This window comes from Rhinolophus hipposideros (assembly GCF_964194185.1).
Source record: "Rhinolophus hipposideros genome assembly, chromosome: 5".
Taxonomy (NCBI): domain Eukaryota; kingdom Metazoa; phylum Chordata; class Mammalia; order Chiroptera; family Rhinolophidae; genus Rhinolophus; species Rhinolophus hipposideros.
In genome coordinates, this window is record NC_138051.1 from 38,196,204 (window position 1) to 38,208,855 (window position 12,652).

General features: G+C 39.5%; 1 protein-coding gene across 2 annotated transcripts in view; it reads right to left on the reverse strand.

Annotated features, from left to right (window-relative positions):
• The window catches only part of INO80 (INO80 complex ATPase subunit), a 108,536-nt gene that overhangs the window by 19,238 nt on the left and 76,646 nt on the right, over nt 1-12,652 (reverse strand). For both annotated transcript variants that reach the window (XM_081048215.1, XM_081048214.1), the window contains exons 27-28: nt 11,660-11,787; nt 2,376-2,470 (exon numbers count right to left, since the gene is read on the reverse strand). In XM_081048215.1, coding sequence (XP_080904341.1) covers nt 2,376-2,470; nt 11,660-11,787 — 223 coding nt within the window. The remainder of the gene's footprint in view (nt 1-2,375; nt 2,471-11,659; nt 11,788-12,652) is intronic.

Consider the following 12,652-nt stretch of genomic DNA (forward strand, 5'->3'; position numbering starts at 1 on the left):
CAAAGCAATCTGACAATATGCCCAGTCTTAAATGTTCATATCCCTTCACTCAAGTGATTTCCCTTGTTTGAATCTATATTCAGAAAACAATCTGAAACGGTGACAAAGCATTTCATAAACAAAGCATTCACCCAAAATTTTAAAAGTGGTATAGAGCATACCTAATGTAATGGAATATATTGGTCACTAAAAATAATGATTACACAGACTTTTTAAATGAAATGTAAAAACGTTTGTGATATAACTGTTAGGTGATGAAATCAGAACATACAATCTTATCTATAATATGGTATCAACGTGTAAATAAAACCACCCACATTAAAGACTAAGGGATATAACAAACTGTTCAGTGATGGGATTGTGGGTGATTTTTATTTTCTTCATTAAATATCTCTCAAATTTTCCTCAATAGGCATTTTAATATATAATGATGCTAGTTGTTACTAGAAAAACATAGCTTTGGTGTTCATGAGCTCCTCAAATGTACAATATCAAACATATTAGTGGAAAATAAACACAAACAGTAGTAGGTGCAATACTGATTACTTAATGGGTTTTCTTCTAACACACAACTCATGCCACCTCATACCAGTGTGCCTACATGAGAGATGCTGGCACGCCTGGAGAAAATACAGGCAATCTGGCGGAAAATACAGTCCATAAATTTTGTACATTCTTGTCTGTTGGAGCTCTTAGATTGGAAAAGGTAAGGAGACAGTAAAATATGTTTCATTTGATTTCAGAATGAAGAAAAGCTGAAGATCAGCTGGTAAACTTTTTACAGTTGGGGGCATCCCACCCAATGGGGGTCTTGGGGACACTACTATGCTTCTACATGTCTCAAATAATCAAATTAAGAATCTGCTGGGGGTGCTGGATGGCTCAGTTGGTTAGAGTGCAAGCTCTAAACAACAGGGTTGCCGGTTCGATTCCCACATGGGCCAGTGAGCTGCGCCCTCCACAACTAGATTGAAGGACAACGACTTTGAGCTGATCGGTCCTGGAGAAACAAACTGTTCTCCAATAACAAAATTACAAAAAAAAAAAAAAAAAAAAAAGGAATCTGCTGCTACTTCCGCGAGGTGAGAAGCTAGTTTAAGGCCATCCACACAGCTGGTCCAAGGTAACAAACTGAAACAAGTCCAAGGCAGACCTTCCCTCCCACTATTAGTCAATCAGCCGCCAACATCAGACATATAGCTTCCACTTAGAAGTTACTGGTCTGAGTATACACTGTAAACATCAGGATATAATCTCCTTACCTGTGCTCACTGTAAAGGATCATGCAATAGCAAAAATTTTCAAAAGCAAAAATTCTCAATCAGAGGGCATTCTATGTTGAAATATGGATTTGTTTTATACTAAATTGGTTTACAATTGAAATAAACCGTGCTTTAAAACTGAAAGAAATTAAAAATTGTAACCTAAATACAAACAGCTATGTACTTAATTTTCTTCCCAAGAACATGAAAGTTAAATATTAACAGACTACACAAAGACCAGAAATTCAAAGAGTGTTCTGATTTATAAAACATCAAGAGTTACTCTATTCCTAGTTCTCCAGGTTTCAGGAAGAAAATTAAGGGTGGAGTTCAGCAGACCTGTCACTAGCAGAGCTTGGCTTTCTCCTTGGAGAGAGCAGTAACCAGACTCCGCTTATTACAATGAGAACCTGCACTTAGGATAATTATGGCTCTGTAAGCCATCAGCATCCAGCAGGCAGTATTTGAAATTTCATAGGCTCATTATCAGGTAGAAGTACTGTAACTGAGAGGTGCCAGCTGAACAGAATGCACACTGCTGCAATTTGTCATACTGTACTGTACTACTACAATGCTGGAGAAAAAGCAGGGAAAAGGAAGGCTTTTTGTTTTTTGGTTTTTTAAAAAACTCATACAAGTAAAAGAGGTAAGCAAAAACAAACTAACACCAACTATAAGTCAACACCCACATATATAGCCACTGAGTGTTGTGGATTTAGGAATACAGCCTTGTGGATTTTTTTCTACATATGTATTATCCACATAAGGATAATTGGGTCATACTCAGAAATCATTTCTTTTATTGCCCAAAGAAACAGGGACGGATTTAGTAAGAAGCAGAGTTCAAATACAAAAATCATCAAGTATTTCTCTCTCTCTGTCTCTCTCTGTCTCTCTCTCTCTCTCTCTCACACACACACACACACACACACACACACACACACACAGATCTGAACTGCTATAAGCAGATTTAGCTACCCCTTAAAATGGCAGGAACTATATATATCACGATCACTTAACAATCTGAAATGTGTTGGTATTTCTTTTGAACTCACCACCTCAAGCCCCAGAGGAAAATCAAACGAGGATTTTTCTAATTCCTGTTACCATTACCTGTTCTGAAAATCAGCAACCATGTCCCGCCTCTCCGAGATCTTAGATGAGCCATCAAGCCTCATATAGGTATGCTTCCTATAAACCATATATTCCTGTCAATCAAGAGTAAAAAGATATCATCAGTCTGATGCAAATTACTGTGTTCCAATTACCATAAGCATCTACCCACCTTCCACCTCATCCATACCTGGCGCAAGTCATCATATCCAGAATGAGGAGGAAGCAACCTCAAAAGTACAGGAATTTAATTTGTAAATGAGTTTATCGCTAGTGCGTAAAACTCGAGGGTAACCTGAAGACTACAGCCCCCCTCAATTTCAACTTGGAAACTGATCTTACTCCTGCAGATTTCTGTAGGGTTCATGAAAAAACAAACCAACCCCAAAAGGAAACGTCTAAACCAAAATGGCTTCTCGGTACCAACCAGATGTTTCTCAAAGCTATGGACTAAATAAGTAACACTCACCCTACCGTGTTTCTCCCCAGCAAATCCTTGCTGACCAAAGTCCTTGAATGTATAGCCTAAGCTTCCTTTTCTCAGCAAAGCATGTGTCACTGTGAAGGGAGGCCTAAGCATCAGAGTGAATGTAAGACAAAGTGACTTTCCACGGCAGAGAATGTTCTTAACATCACGTGTAAGAGGAATTACAACTTTTGAGAATGGAGAAGAGACTTCAGGAGATGCAGTGAAGAGGACAGATCTCCATTTTCTGAAGTTGCGATTCCTCTTACAGATGAGATCCAAATGAGCACTGATTTCCTCTTTCATTACCTCTGATGAAAGGATTACATTTCAGCAAGTCCATTTGTAGAGGAACTATTATCAACAACTCAACACAGCTGCCTGTTTATAAAAAACACCATGAAACAGTTATTTCAATTCTAAAATAACTTTTCCCTATTGAAAAAGGCTAATCGTTTCTATGTTTGGGAGAGGTTTGAGTGAATTAATTTTCTGTGCAAACGTTCTTTTATTGCAATACTCTCATAACTTATACCTGGCTGGGTATTTCAGCACACATCATTGCTACAATCTGGTATGGCTGGTGCAGTGTATGTGGCAGCCTACTCTTAGGGCACGTAAGAGCCAAAACCCTAACAGCTTGGGAGAGGTCTCTGGCTAGGGTACCTGGGAGGTGAAGCTGGCTGACACTGCAGACAAGTTCACTGAGGCATACATTCTCATTGTGTTTTATGTATGTGTGTGTATGTATATATATGTATTTACTTATTTACTATTTCTGTCTCCAGGTCATTTTTTAAGGGCTTTGATAATGAATGACGGGCAGAAAATATTCAGCCACAGTGAACCTCAAGTTCCCATTTAGTGGTATAGCCTTATAATGGAACAGGGTTAATGACAGAAGAGTAGGGGTGTTTTAGATTAGGTGGAATTTTGGAAAGAAAGTGAAAACTGATAGCATGATGATGGCCTTTAAAGGCGTACTACCTTGGCAGCTTAATCCAATCAGGGAATGCCACCATCCAGAACAAAATGAGATTATACAGACAGGCATCCTACAGATTTGGATTTTAACCAAAGGGTGAGCTTCTTGCACAGGCAGCATTTGGCCTTTTAAAACAGCACTTCTAACCTCAGAGAGGGAACTGAATGAATCTTCTTGTAGATCTTGCTGTTCATATCATTTATATATCAAGTTCCACACAATACCAGAGATATATGTCCTAGACCATAATCAAACCAATGCTAATTACAGAAAGCCTGTTACTGAGGCAACAGAAGTGAATATTTTCAGTTTACTGCTCTCAGCCTTTGCTCTCCTACCCAGGGGAGTAGTGGGATTTCAGAAGGCTTAGATGAGTTTAGATCCTATTTCAGTAAATAGCTTTAAAAACAACTAGTAAATGGACATGGAAAAAGCAGTTAAAAGCAGAATAAGAGGAATGTCTATAATCCTCATGCCATGCCATAGAAAAACATCTAAAAGATAAAGACTGAGCTATAAAAGCAATTCAGTATTTCTTTCATTCACAAATTCTGGCTATACCAAATCTATTCTACATGTCTCTTTAAAATTCTAGGCTGTTTAGAAAAGATACTTAATCAAATGTTCATCTAGAAAGAAATGCCTAATTTCTTCTGACTGTTAATTTTAAGAACTGTGCCCACTTCCATTCCTAGTTGTTTTCCTATGATCCTAAAAACATCTCGTTTTAGTATAAAATTCAGTTCTATTTTGTTAAAACAAAAAGAAATTCTAATGACAAATGATTTGATAGTACTTAGCACTTTATATTCTTTTCAAAGCCAGCTGCTGATACCTGTTAATTAGAAACTGTCTATTTGCTGAGTTTTGCAGTTGGATATCTTTTAAAGATGGCAAAACTCTCCAAGTCATGCCCCAACTCTCCGTAGTTTACTCCCATCTGAGGACCACTGCTGGCTGGCTACCGCTTGCCGATGATTTACTGTGGTTTATAGGAACTGTGTCATGCTTAGCACCCCTGTACATTAAAAAGGGCTTATGGGACAGAAAGACTAACCATCATCCAGCCCTTCCTTACTCTAGGCACCTTGTAGAAACCAAAGGTATCTCTCACCTAAGTCTACTTTTGGTATTTAGGAAAGGCTTAGAAAATGATCTACCAGTATGATTACATTTCCTGGAGCCTTGTATCAAGAATTCCTTTTGCTCCAATTAAAGCAGCAGAAAGAGAAGAGAAACCAAATGTAGACCATCTCCCTTTCCCAGAGGTCTTATAATTTAGTATCTGCCTTTAATTAAACAAATACGAACACCAGTACTCCCAAATCAATTCTTATGGATCAGTAACTACTACCCAAAGTAAGCTCTAACACCGCTTGAATCAAAGAAAAATCATGGCTTTTAACATTTAGGAAGTCTTGAGACCTATACAGTTCTAGTAGATACTATTTTTTAAATTTGTTAAAGAAGTCAAAGGGGTTATGGACAAGACGTACTCTTGGCATTTGAGTAGTGATTCTCAACCAGGATTAAAAATACCCATGCCGGACCCACCCCAGGGATTACGGGCTTGTAGGTCTAGGCCAGGGTGTGGACTGATTTATTTTTTAAAAGATCCAGCGATGACTGCGATAGATACCCTCTCTCTGCAGCTAAGAACAACCATTATGGAGGGAAGGCAGGGCGGCTCCCTTGGAATCTAACTATTTTAGCACGGCTCTCAGAGGCAGCACTGGCAACACCTGAAATCTGGTAGAAATTCGGAATTGAGGGGCACATCCTGACCCAGCAAATCAAATCTGCCTTTTAACATGGGAGACTTGTGAGTACATTGAGGTTTGAGGAACACTGTTGTAGAACACATCCTTATGCTCTTTTTAAAGCACTGGAATCGCTCCAACATAAAATAGAGAAAAAGGCCTGGTCGATAAAGAAGGGTAGGGAGTCGAGGGCCCCACCGGCTCAATCTCTGTCTGGGTCTCTTATCCTTTGCCCCATCCCACCAGTTTACATACAAGTTGAGAAAACAGGTCAGCTCTGGCTCATACCCTTCAGTACTACTTCTCAGCAGTGGCCTGCAAACAGGGGTATCAGCATAACTCAAAATAGTTTCCGCAAGTGCCTCTCACTCCTTAAAGTATCCTAAATGAAAGCAAATGCTCCCGTACCCAGTGGTGTAACGCAAGGACTAGGTTCATCTTGTAGTACGGTAGTAGTGATGATGATGAGGGCTAGCGTTTCCTGAGCCTTTCCTAAGCGACAATCACTATTCTATGTATTTTACTTGATTTTGCTCATCTAACCCTCGTTACGGCCTTTAAACGTTGGTGATGTTATTGTCACTCCCATTTTACAGACATTAAGTAAGGTCTCTAAAGTGACAAAGACAGTAGGTATTGGAGCTGGGACTGGGACTGGGTAGACCGAGCCTTTGGCTTAACCCCTCTACTGTTTCCCAAATGGAACAGAAGCTCACCACCACTAGGGAAATAATGGCAGAGGGGTGTGAAGTCCCATAAGGTTCTTAGTATATTCTGTCCATAAGCCCCATTCATCATCGTTATAAAGGACAATTGGGCACTTGAAAAAAATAAAGGCAAATGCTCATAGATCTATAACATGAATTTCCATTCTCAGGCTTCTTTTCCTCAAAGTTGCCTCTGATGTTCATTTCACCCAACTTCACTTTCATAAAACCACCCGAGGGAAAGACTCAGTATGATCCACAAAGCTACAGACGTGGTGTACCTGTTTACCTGGCTATGCCCCTTTCCATCTTTGGGGTCTATCACCAGAAAAAAGTGAGGCTCTTCTCAATGTCTATTACAACTTCTCTGTTGTGCAGGTAAATCGCACCAAGTGAGTGAAACATGGCAGCTCTCCTTCCCTGATCTGATTCAGAGCGCTGTGAAGCAAGCCTGATCTCACAGCACTCACAGCACAGGCCCACCATAATCTGCCTTCACACTACTTGTGTTACTTCCTTTTCTACACGATATGCTCGTCACAATGAACTACTCCTCCAAATGTCTTCTACTTACCCACTGCCCATCGCTGTGCCTTTTTATAATAAATCTGGCTTCCTTAGTCTGGAATGCCCTTCGCACTGACGGCTGAAATTCTACTTAACTTCAGTTCAGATGTTACTGTTTACATGAAGCCTTCCTCAAGCAACCGAGTTAGAAATAAATGTATCCCTCCTGCTTTCTTCAGTTCTGTTTAGGCTTCATTTTTGGCTTCAGTATCAAGGTACACTTGACAGTTATTTGTGTTTGTCACACACACACACACACACACACACACACACACACACACCCCTCCAAAGATACATTTCTTGCAGTCAAAGACCACGTTTAACTGGTATTTACATCTGCCTAGCACAATGCCTTGCTTACAGTTGGCATGAAAATAAACTACACAGAACAAATATAGTACAGTTGTAAGTTGACATATTTCGTTCTATCATTCTTAAGAACTAATGAAAATGCTAGTTAATTTGCTTTTCATTCCATGGGACAGTTTTAGAATACCCAGCTTTCCAGTATGTTCAGAATCACAGCTCCCAAAGGTAACTGGAGTTCTAAGAGAAGCCAGACCATAAATGATAGAAAGTCTGTTCAGCATGAATCCTTCCCTAGTGAGGTACTTGCTGACTGCGCATGTTATACAAGCCAGTGTCTCAAATATCACCATTAGCTATGGATTATCTGGATTTAATTCTGTGTTGCACTATTTTCATATATTGGTGCAATTCAAGATTTGTCTGGGTTTCGTACTTAATAATCACACCACATACACTACCAGTTGGCTGACCCTTTCCAACACTTTTGTTGTATCGCATAGAAAATACTGAGGCTTATTTTCTTAAACTATAGACTCAGTTGCTTGATGTAACAGGAATGAATCTCAAAAGAGACGACCCAGAGATAATGTAAGTCATCTGTAGGCAAGTACTAGAATATGGGGGGGAGAAGGAGTGTATGTGCAGGGGAGAGGTCCCAAACTAGAGTAAAAATGATGGCAGTAGGGAAAGTTTTGTCTGACATCCAGTTGGACACCACCATCCCAATTGCACAGGGGCTATGTCTATTTCCATAGTACCCCTACCAGCCAAGACCCTACAGGTGATTCCGTAAATATAAAATAAACCACAACATAGCATTTAGTGGTCTATCATATCCTCTCCTATTTATGTCCTTGATTTCTGCCCATGGCACACTAAAAATTCCTGGCCCTGGAAATTAAGCAGACTCCTTTATCCCCTATCCAGAAATACTATTTGGATACCGTGGAAAAGGATAAAGCATTTCAGATTACAGAATTCTATTTGGAAGAAGATCTGATATATTCACAAGAAATTTAAATTAAAGCCAGATTTTTGCCCAAGAGAAAGAAGCTATCAATCACTTTAGAAAATACTGAGCAAATACTAAGCGTCCAGATCTAGTATTTCTCACAAAATGGAAACCTGGCCATATAGAAGTATGTGAATTTTTACTGTCTTCTAGTTCTTGAGTCCCAGAAATAGACAAACAGCCAAGGAAGGCTAAGGCACATAACAAAAAAACCAAAAAGGCTGCTGTATGAAAGAGATGCTAACATATTTCACACTATACAACAGAGCTTCAATGCCCCCTGTGAGTTTCTAACTTTGGTTCTACTGGAAGCTTTTCTTTCTTTCCCTCCTTGACATACTGAGTATAGGATGTCAAGGGAAAAAGAGAATCCTGAAAAAAAAAAAAAATCTAAAACACAAATAAAAACCACAACACTTTGCAAATAAAGAAGCAAGGCTAGGGTCAAGGTATTTCTTTAAAGAAGAGGTCAAGCGTACTGAAGAGAAAGCACCTACACAGAGGGCCTTGCTACATCCTGATCCTTAGGGTTCATGCACCAGGTTAGGTTTTAAAGCTGAAGCATAGCTCTAATGAATGTTTATAGTACAAGATTCCAATAGGAAAGTGACTGAAAGCTTAGAATACTATTTGCAAAGTTAAAGAAATGTAGACCTAACACTGCACTGTCCCAAGATATTTATTTACATTTCAATAAATGATTAGACATTTACTAAACATTGTGGGCACTTTAAGTTCATGCCCACAAAATAAATTCTGTTTGCGGATTAACCTCTTGGAATACAGAATGTGTTTCATTTGGGTAAATCATACTAAAACAAATAAACAGACACACAAAGAATGAACTGTTAGGAAATTTAATGTTGAATAAAAAAGAATAGTGTAGTATTATGGAAACGACAATAATTTCATTTCAGTTTTTCAGTAAAACATACAAATAGCTGCAACATTTTCTGGCTTCAGCATCCTAGATGTATGTTATACATATGGCTAAAGAATGTTAGCAGTTGTGAAATGCAGGCTTTGAATTTGCTTTTTCCTAATTTGGAATTCCCCATAGAGATGCAACTACATTTAGAGAAGGTTTTCAAGCTGCCTTGTCTGCAAAGCCTCCCCAAAAAATTCACACCCCCTGCCCCTTCAAAAAACCTGCTGGATTAGAGAGAGATAAAGTGATCCTGGTGGGTAAGGTTTACAGCTCTCATCCTGAATAAAACTCATGATCATGTTTTGATTTACTTATTTTAGTAATATTTATGAGTACCTATAATATAGGAAAGGGGCATGAGGACTATTTTCCCAGAAGAAGGAACTAGAAGGTTGGAGATTCCAAGTCTGCAGCCCACGTGCTGTCAGACACAGGACTTGGGCAGATGTTAATCAATCACACAGAACAGACCATAAAGAGATACCATTATGGCCATCCCTGTAATTAAGCCTATTACAAACTAGCCACAGGCTGTACCTTACAAAAGTTAAAGGTAACCCTGCCCTTATTCTTCTTGTACCTTGCAGAAGTTCCCCATACCAAGAAGTTTTCCATGGAAACAAGAAACACACATAGACTCTAGCCCGTCAGATGGAGGAGGTCTCTCTTCCACTAGCAACTAGAGACCACCACTCTGTTTGTTGGGTGGCCTTTCCTTTCTTTTCTTATTGCTCTCTGCTAAATAAACTTACTTTTACTTTAAACTTTATACCGGCTCACACCTGCATTCCTTCCTGCACAAACCCAAATTTTCCTGTAACACCTAGAAGTGTGTAACATGCAGAATGACGGACTGAAATGTAGGACTGTCCCACACTTAAACCACCCACACTCACCTGCAGCTGCCAGAGGCAGCTTATTTTTTTGGTGGCTCACCCACCTTCCCTTAAACTTCCCTTTAGGATGAATCAACTTTTAGGACTCTATGATGTACTTACATAGCCTTGAAAAAGAAAGATGTCACTTCCCTTACAAAATCCTTACCGTATTGCTTTTTCTGTAATTCTCAGCAGTGTAAAATCACTACTTCATTTACTCTGTCCTGACTGCCTCTTCAGGACAAGCCAAGTGCACTTTACCTAAGAAGAGCTCCACTGATGGTGAGTTACTCATACCGTCTTAGCATCATTGCTTTGAGGAGAACATTAAAGATGCAGCAGTCCTTTTATTTTGAATTACTGCTGTTAGGACCTTTAACGCAGTCAAGATTTATATCAAACACAATGGCTGAATCCCCTCTCTTACAGTGACTTATAAGCACCTTCCACCACTTACAAATAGGTAACCTACTCATAATACAAATCAGAAAGTGTGACTTGTTGACAACATTCACTATATTCACTCGTATTAAACCTACGACTTGGTGATTAAATTTATTTCGAATATCATTTATGTCTCTTGCTAAAAGAAGTTGCCAGGTTATTTAAGTAGAGCCTGCCACCAAATTCAAATAAATTCATTGCAAAATTCAGCAAGCCAGCTTTGGCTTCCAAAGAGCCTAAAAATTCTTCCCTGTTGCTATCCTTCCTTCCTTCCATATTGATATGAACCCTGCTCCTTTATTCCGAGACAGGGATAATCATGGTTCAACGTCCATTTATTTATTACCAAATACTCCCGGGAGTAGCAGGGTTAAAATAGGAAGCATTAGAGACATAAAACCCACGGAAACACATGCGAGTATTTATACACAACTGACATCCAAGTGCTTTAGCCTCTTCAACTAGCGGCTCCTCCAACTTTCTTATACTAGAAATTTACTCAAATGGTTTCTGATTATCTGTCCTCACTTTCATTCTCCTTTTTCTCTGTCCATGACTTCCTCTCTCTCAAGTAACAAGTGACTACTCAGGCAGTAAGAAAGCAGAGAGAATGTCAACAGAGAGGTAACTAAAGAAACAAAAGCTGCCTTGCACAGTAAGACACAGCTGTATCTTTCAGTATAACCCAGGGATTGTCAACTTTGGTTGCATAGTAGAATAATCTTGGAGCTTTTAAGTACCTTGATATCTAAGCTGCATCCAAACTTATTAAGTAAGAATCTCTGGGGATAGAACCAGACATCATCAGTATTTGTTAAAGCTTCCCCAGGAGATTGCAATATGTAGTCAAGTTGAGAATCACTACCATAACTCACGTTGAAAAGCCACATTCTGAATTTTTTAAATGGAGAACTCATCCCAAATCTTGTTTTCCATACAAAATTTCAGAGGACTTTTCGAGAAATTCCTAGGTTTTGATTTAGGTTTTGATCTAAAATGAGGGGCTTTCTTCCCTAATAATGGAAAGCAGTTAGTGGTGTTCTATTTCATTGTTATAAGAAGGGAGGCAGAAACCTTTGCACTCGCTGTTTCTCCTCCTCTATAGAGAATAAAATCACAAAGATGAGCTTTGAGTTGGCACTAAGCAGGACTGGTATTAGTCACAGGCATCTGATTCCTGAAAGTTAAATGTCAAGGTGTCCTAAGTCACCAAGGTTTCTTCTCCTACCTCAAGTAGGTCTATCATCCTGGTCATCTGGGAGTAGATAAGGACCCTATGTCCTTGAGACTTGAGCCGAGTCAGCAGGACATCAAGGGCATACAGCTTTCCACTGTCAGTGATGAGGCTCTCCTTGCCTATGGAGAAGAAAAGGGGGGAGGGGAAAACTGTATTTAATTGAAGCAGCAAAATCATTCACTGCAAAGCTGTATGCAGCCCCAATTACTACAACCAGGATGCTTGTCATCCTGAGAGCAGGAAAGTACTCTAGAGAAGAATGCAAAGCAGCATTAAAACATGATCCAGCAGTGCTCTGGGAAGAAATATCCTGAAAGAGGGAGGTGTGGGTTCCCTCCCAACTGAGAGTTCCCAATCAGACACAGACACTTGAAAGCTTCCCTGCTCCAACTCAGGGGACAGCAGGTCATGGAAACCTACGAGTAATGTCCATGTCATATCTGTAAGTGACCTGAGGGACCTAATGTTTCTTTGTCCATCCTACCTCCAGATACCTGGTTCTGCTGTTCTGTGGCTAAATGGTTTACCCCCTGAAAGCATGAGAATGTAAAGAAACAAGGGCTGCTCCTGCCTGCCCCTGGAGAAACTTAAACACCAAGAAACACAAATGAACATACCCACTTCTGCCTTTTTTTAAAAAAAACCCCAAACTCCCTCTCCTGGATGATTTCCAAAAGGTTGGCTGGGGAATGTCATTACGCTAAGCTGTAATTCAATAAAGACACTAGGGCTCGTTCAGTTTTTCAGAAAGATTGACTTTGAGTTTCTGTGAAATGGAAGTTGCTTTCACTCACTAACTAGTGCTGTCTCCTTCCTCTTCCCATTAAAAAAAAAAAATCATTTCAGCCAAAGATCTTTAAAGAACACTTAACTCACAAATTTTCATCTTATCCATTCAGTATCATTCAACTCCCATCACATTTCAGGAAGGAGAGTTTCCTGTTTGCAGACTGGTCCATAAACATGCCCCGAACAATTGCTGTT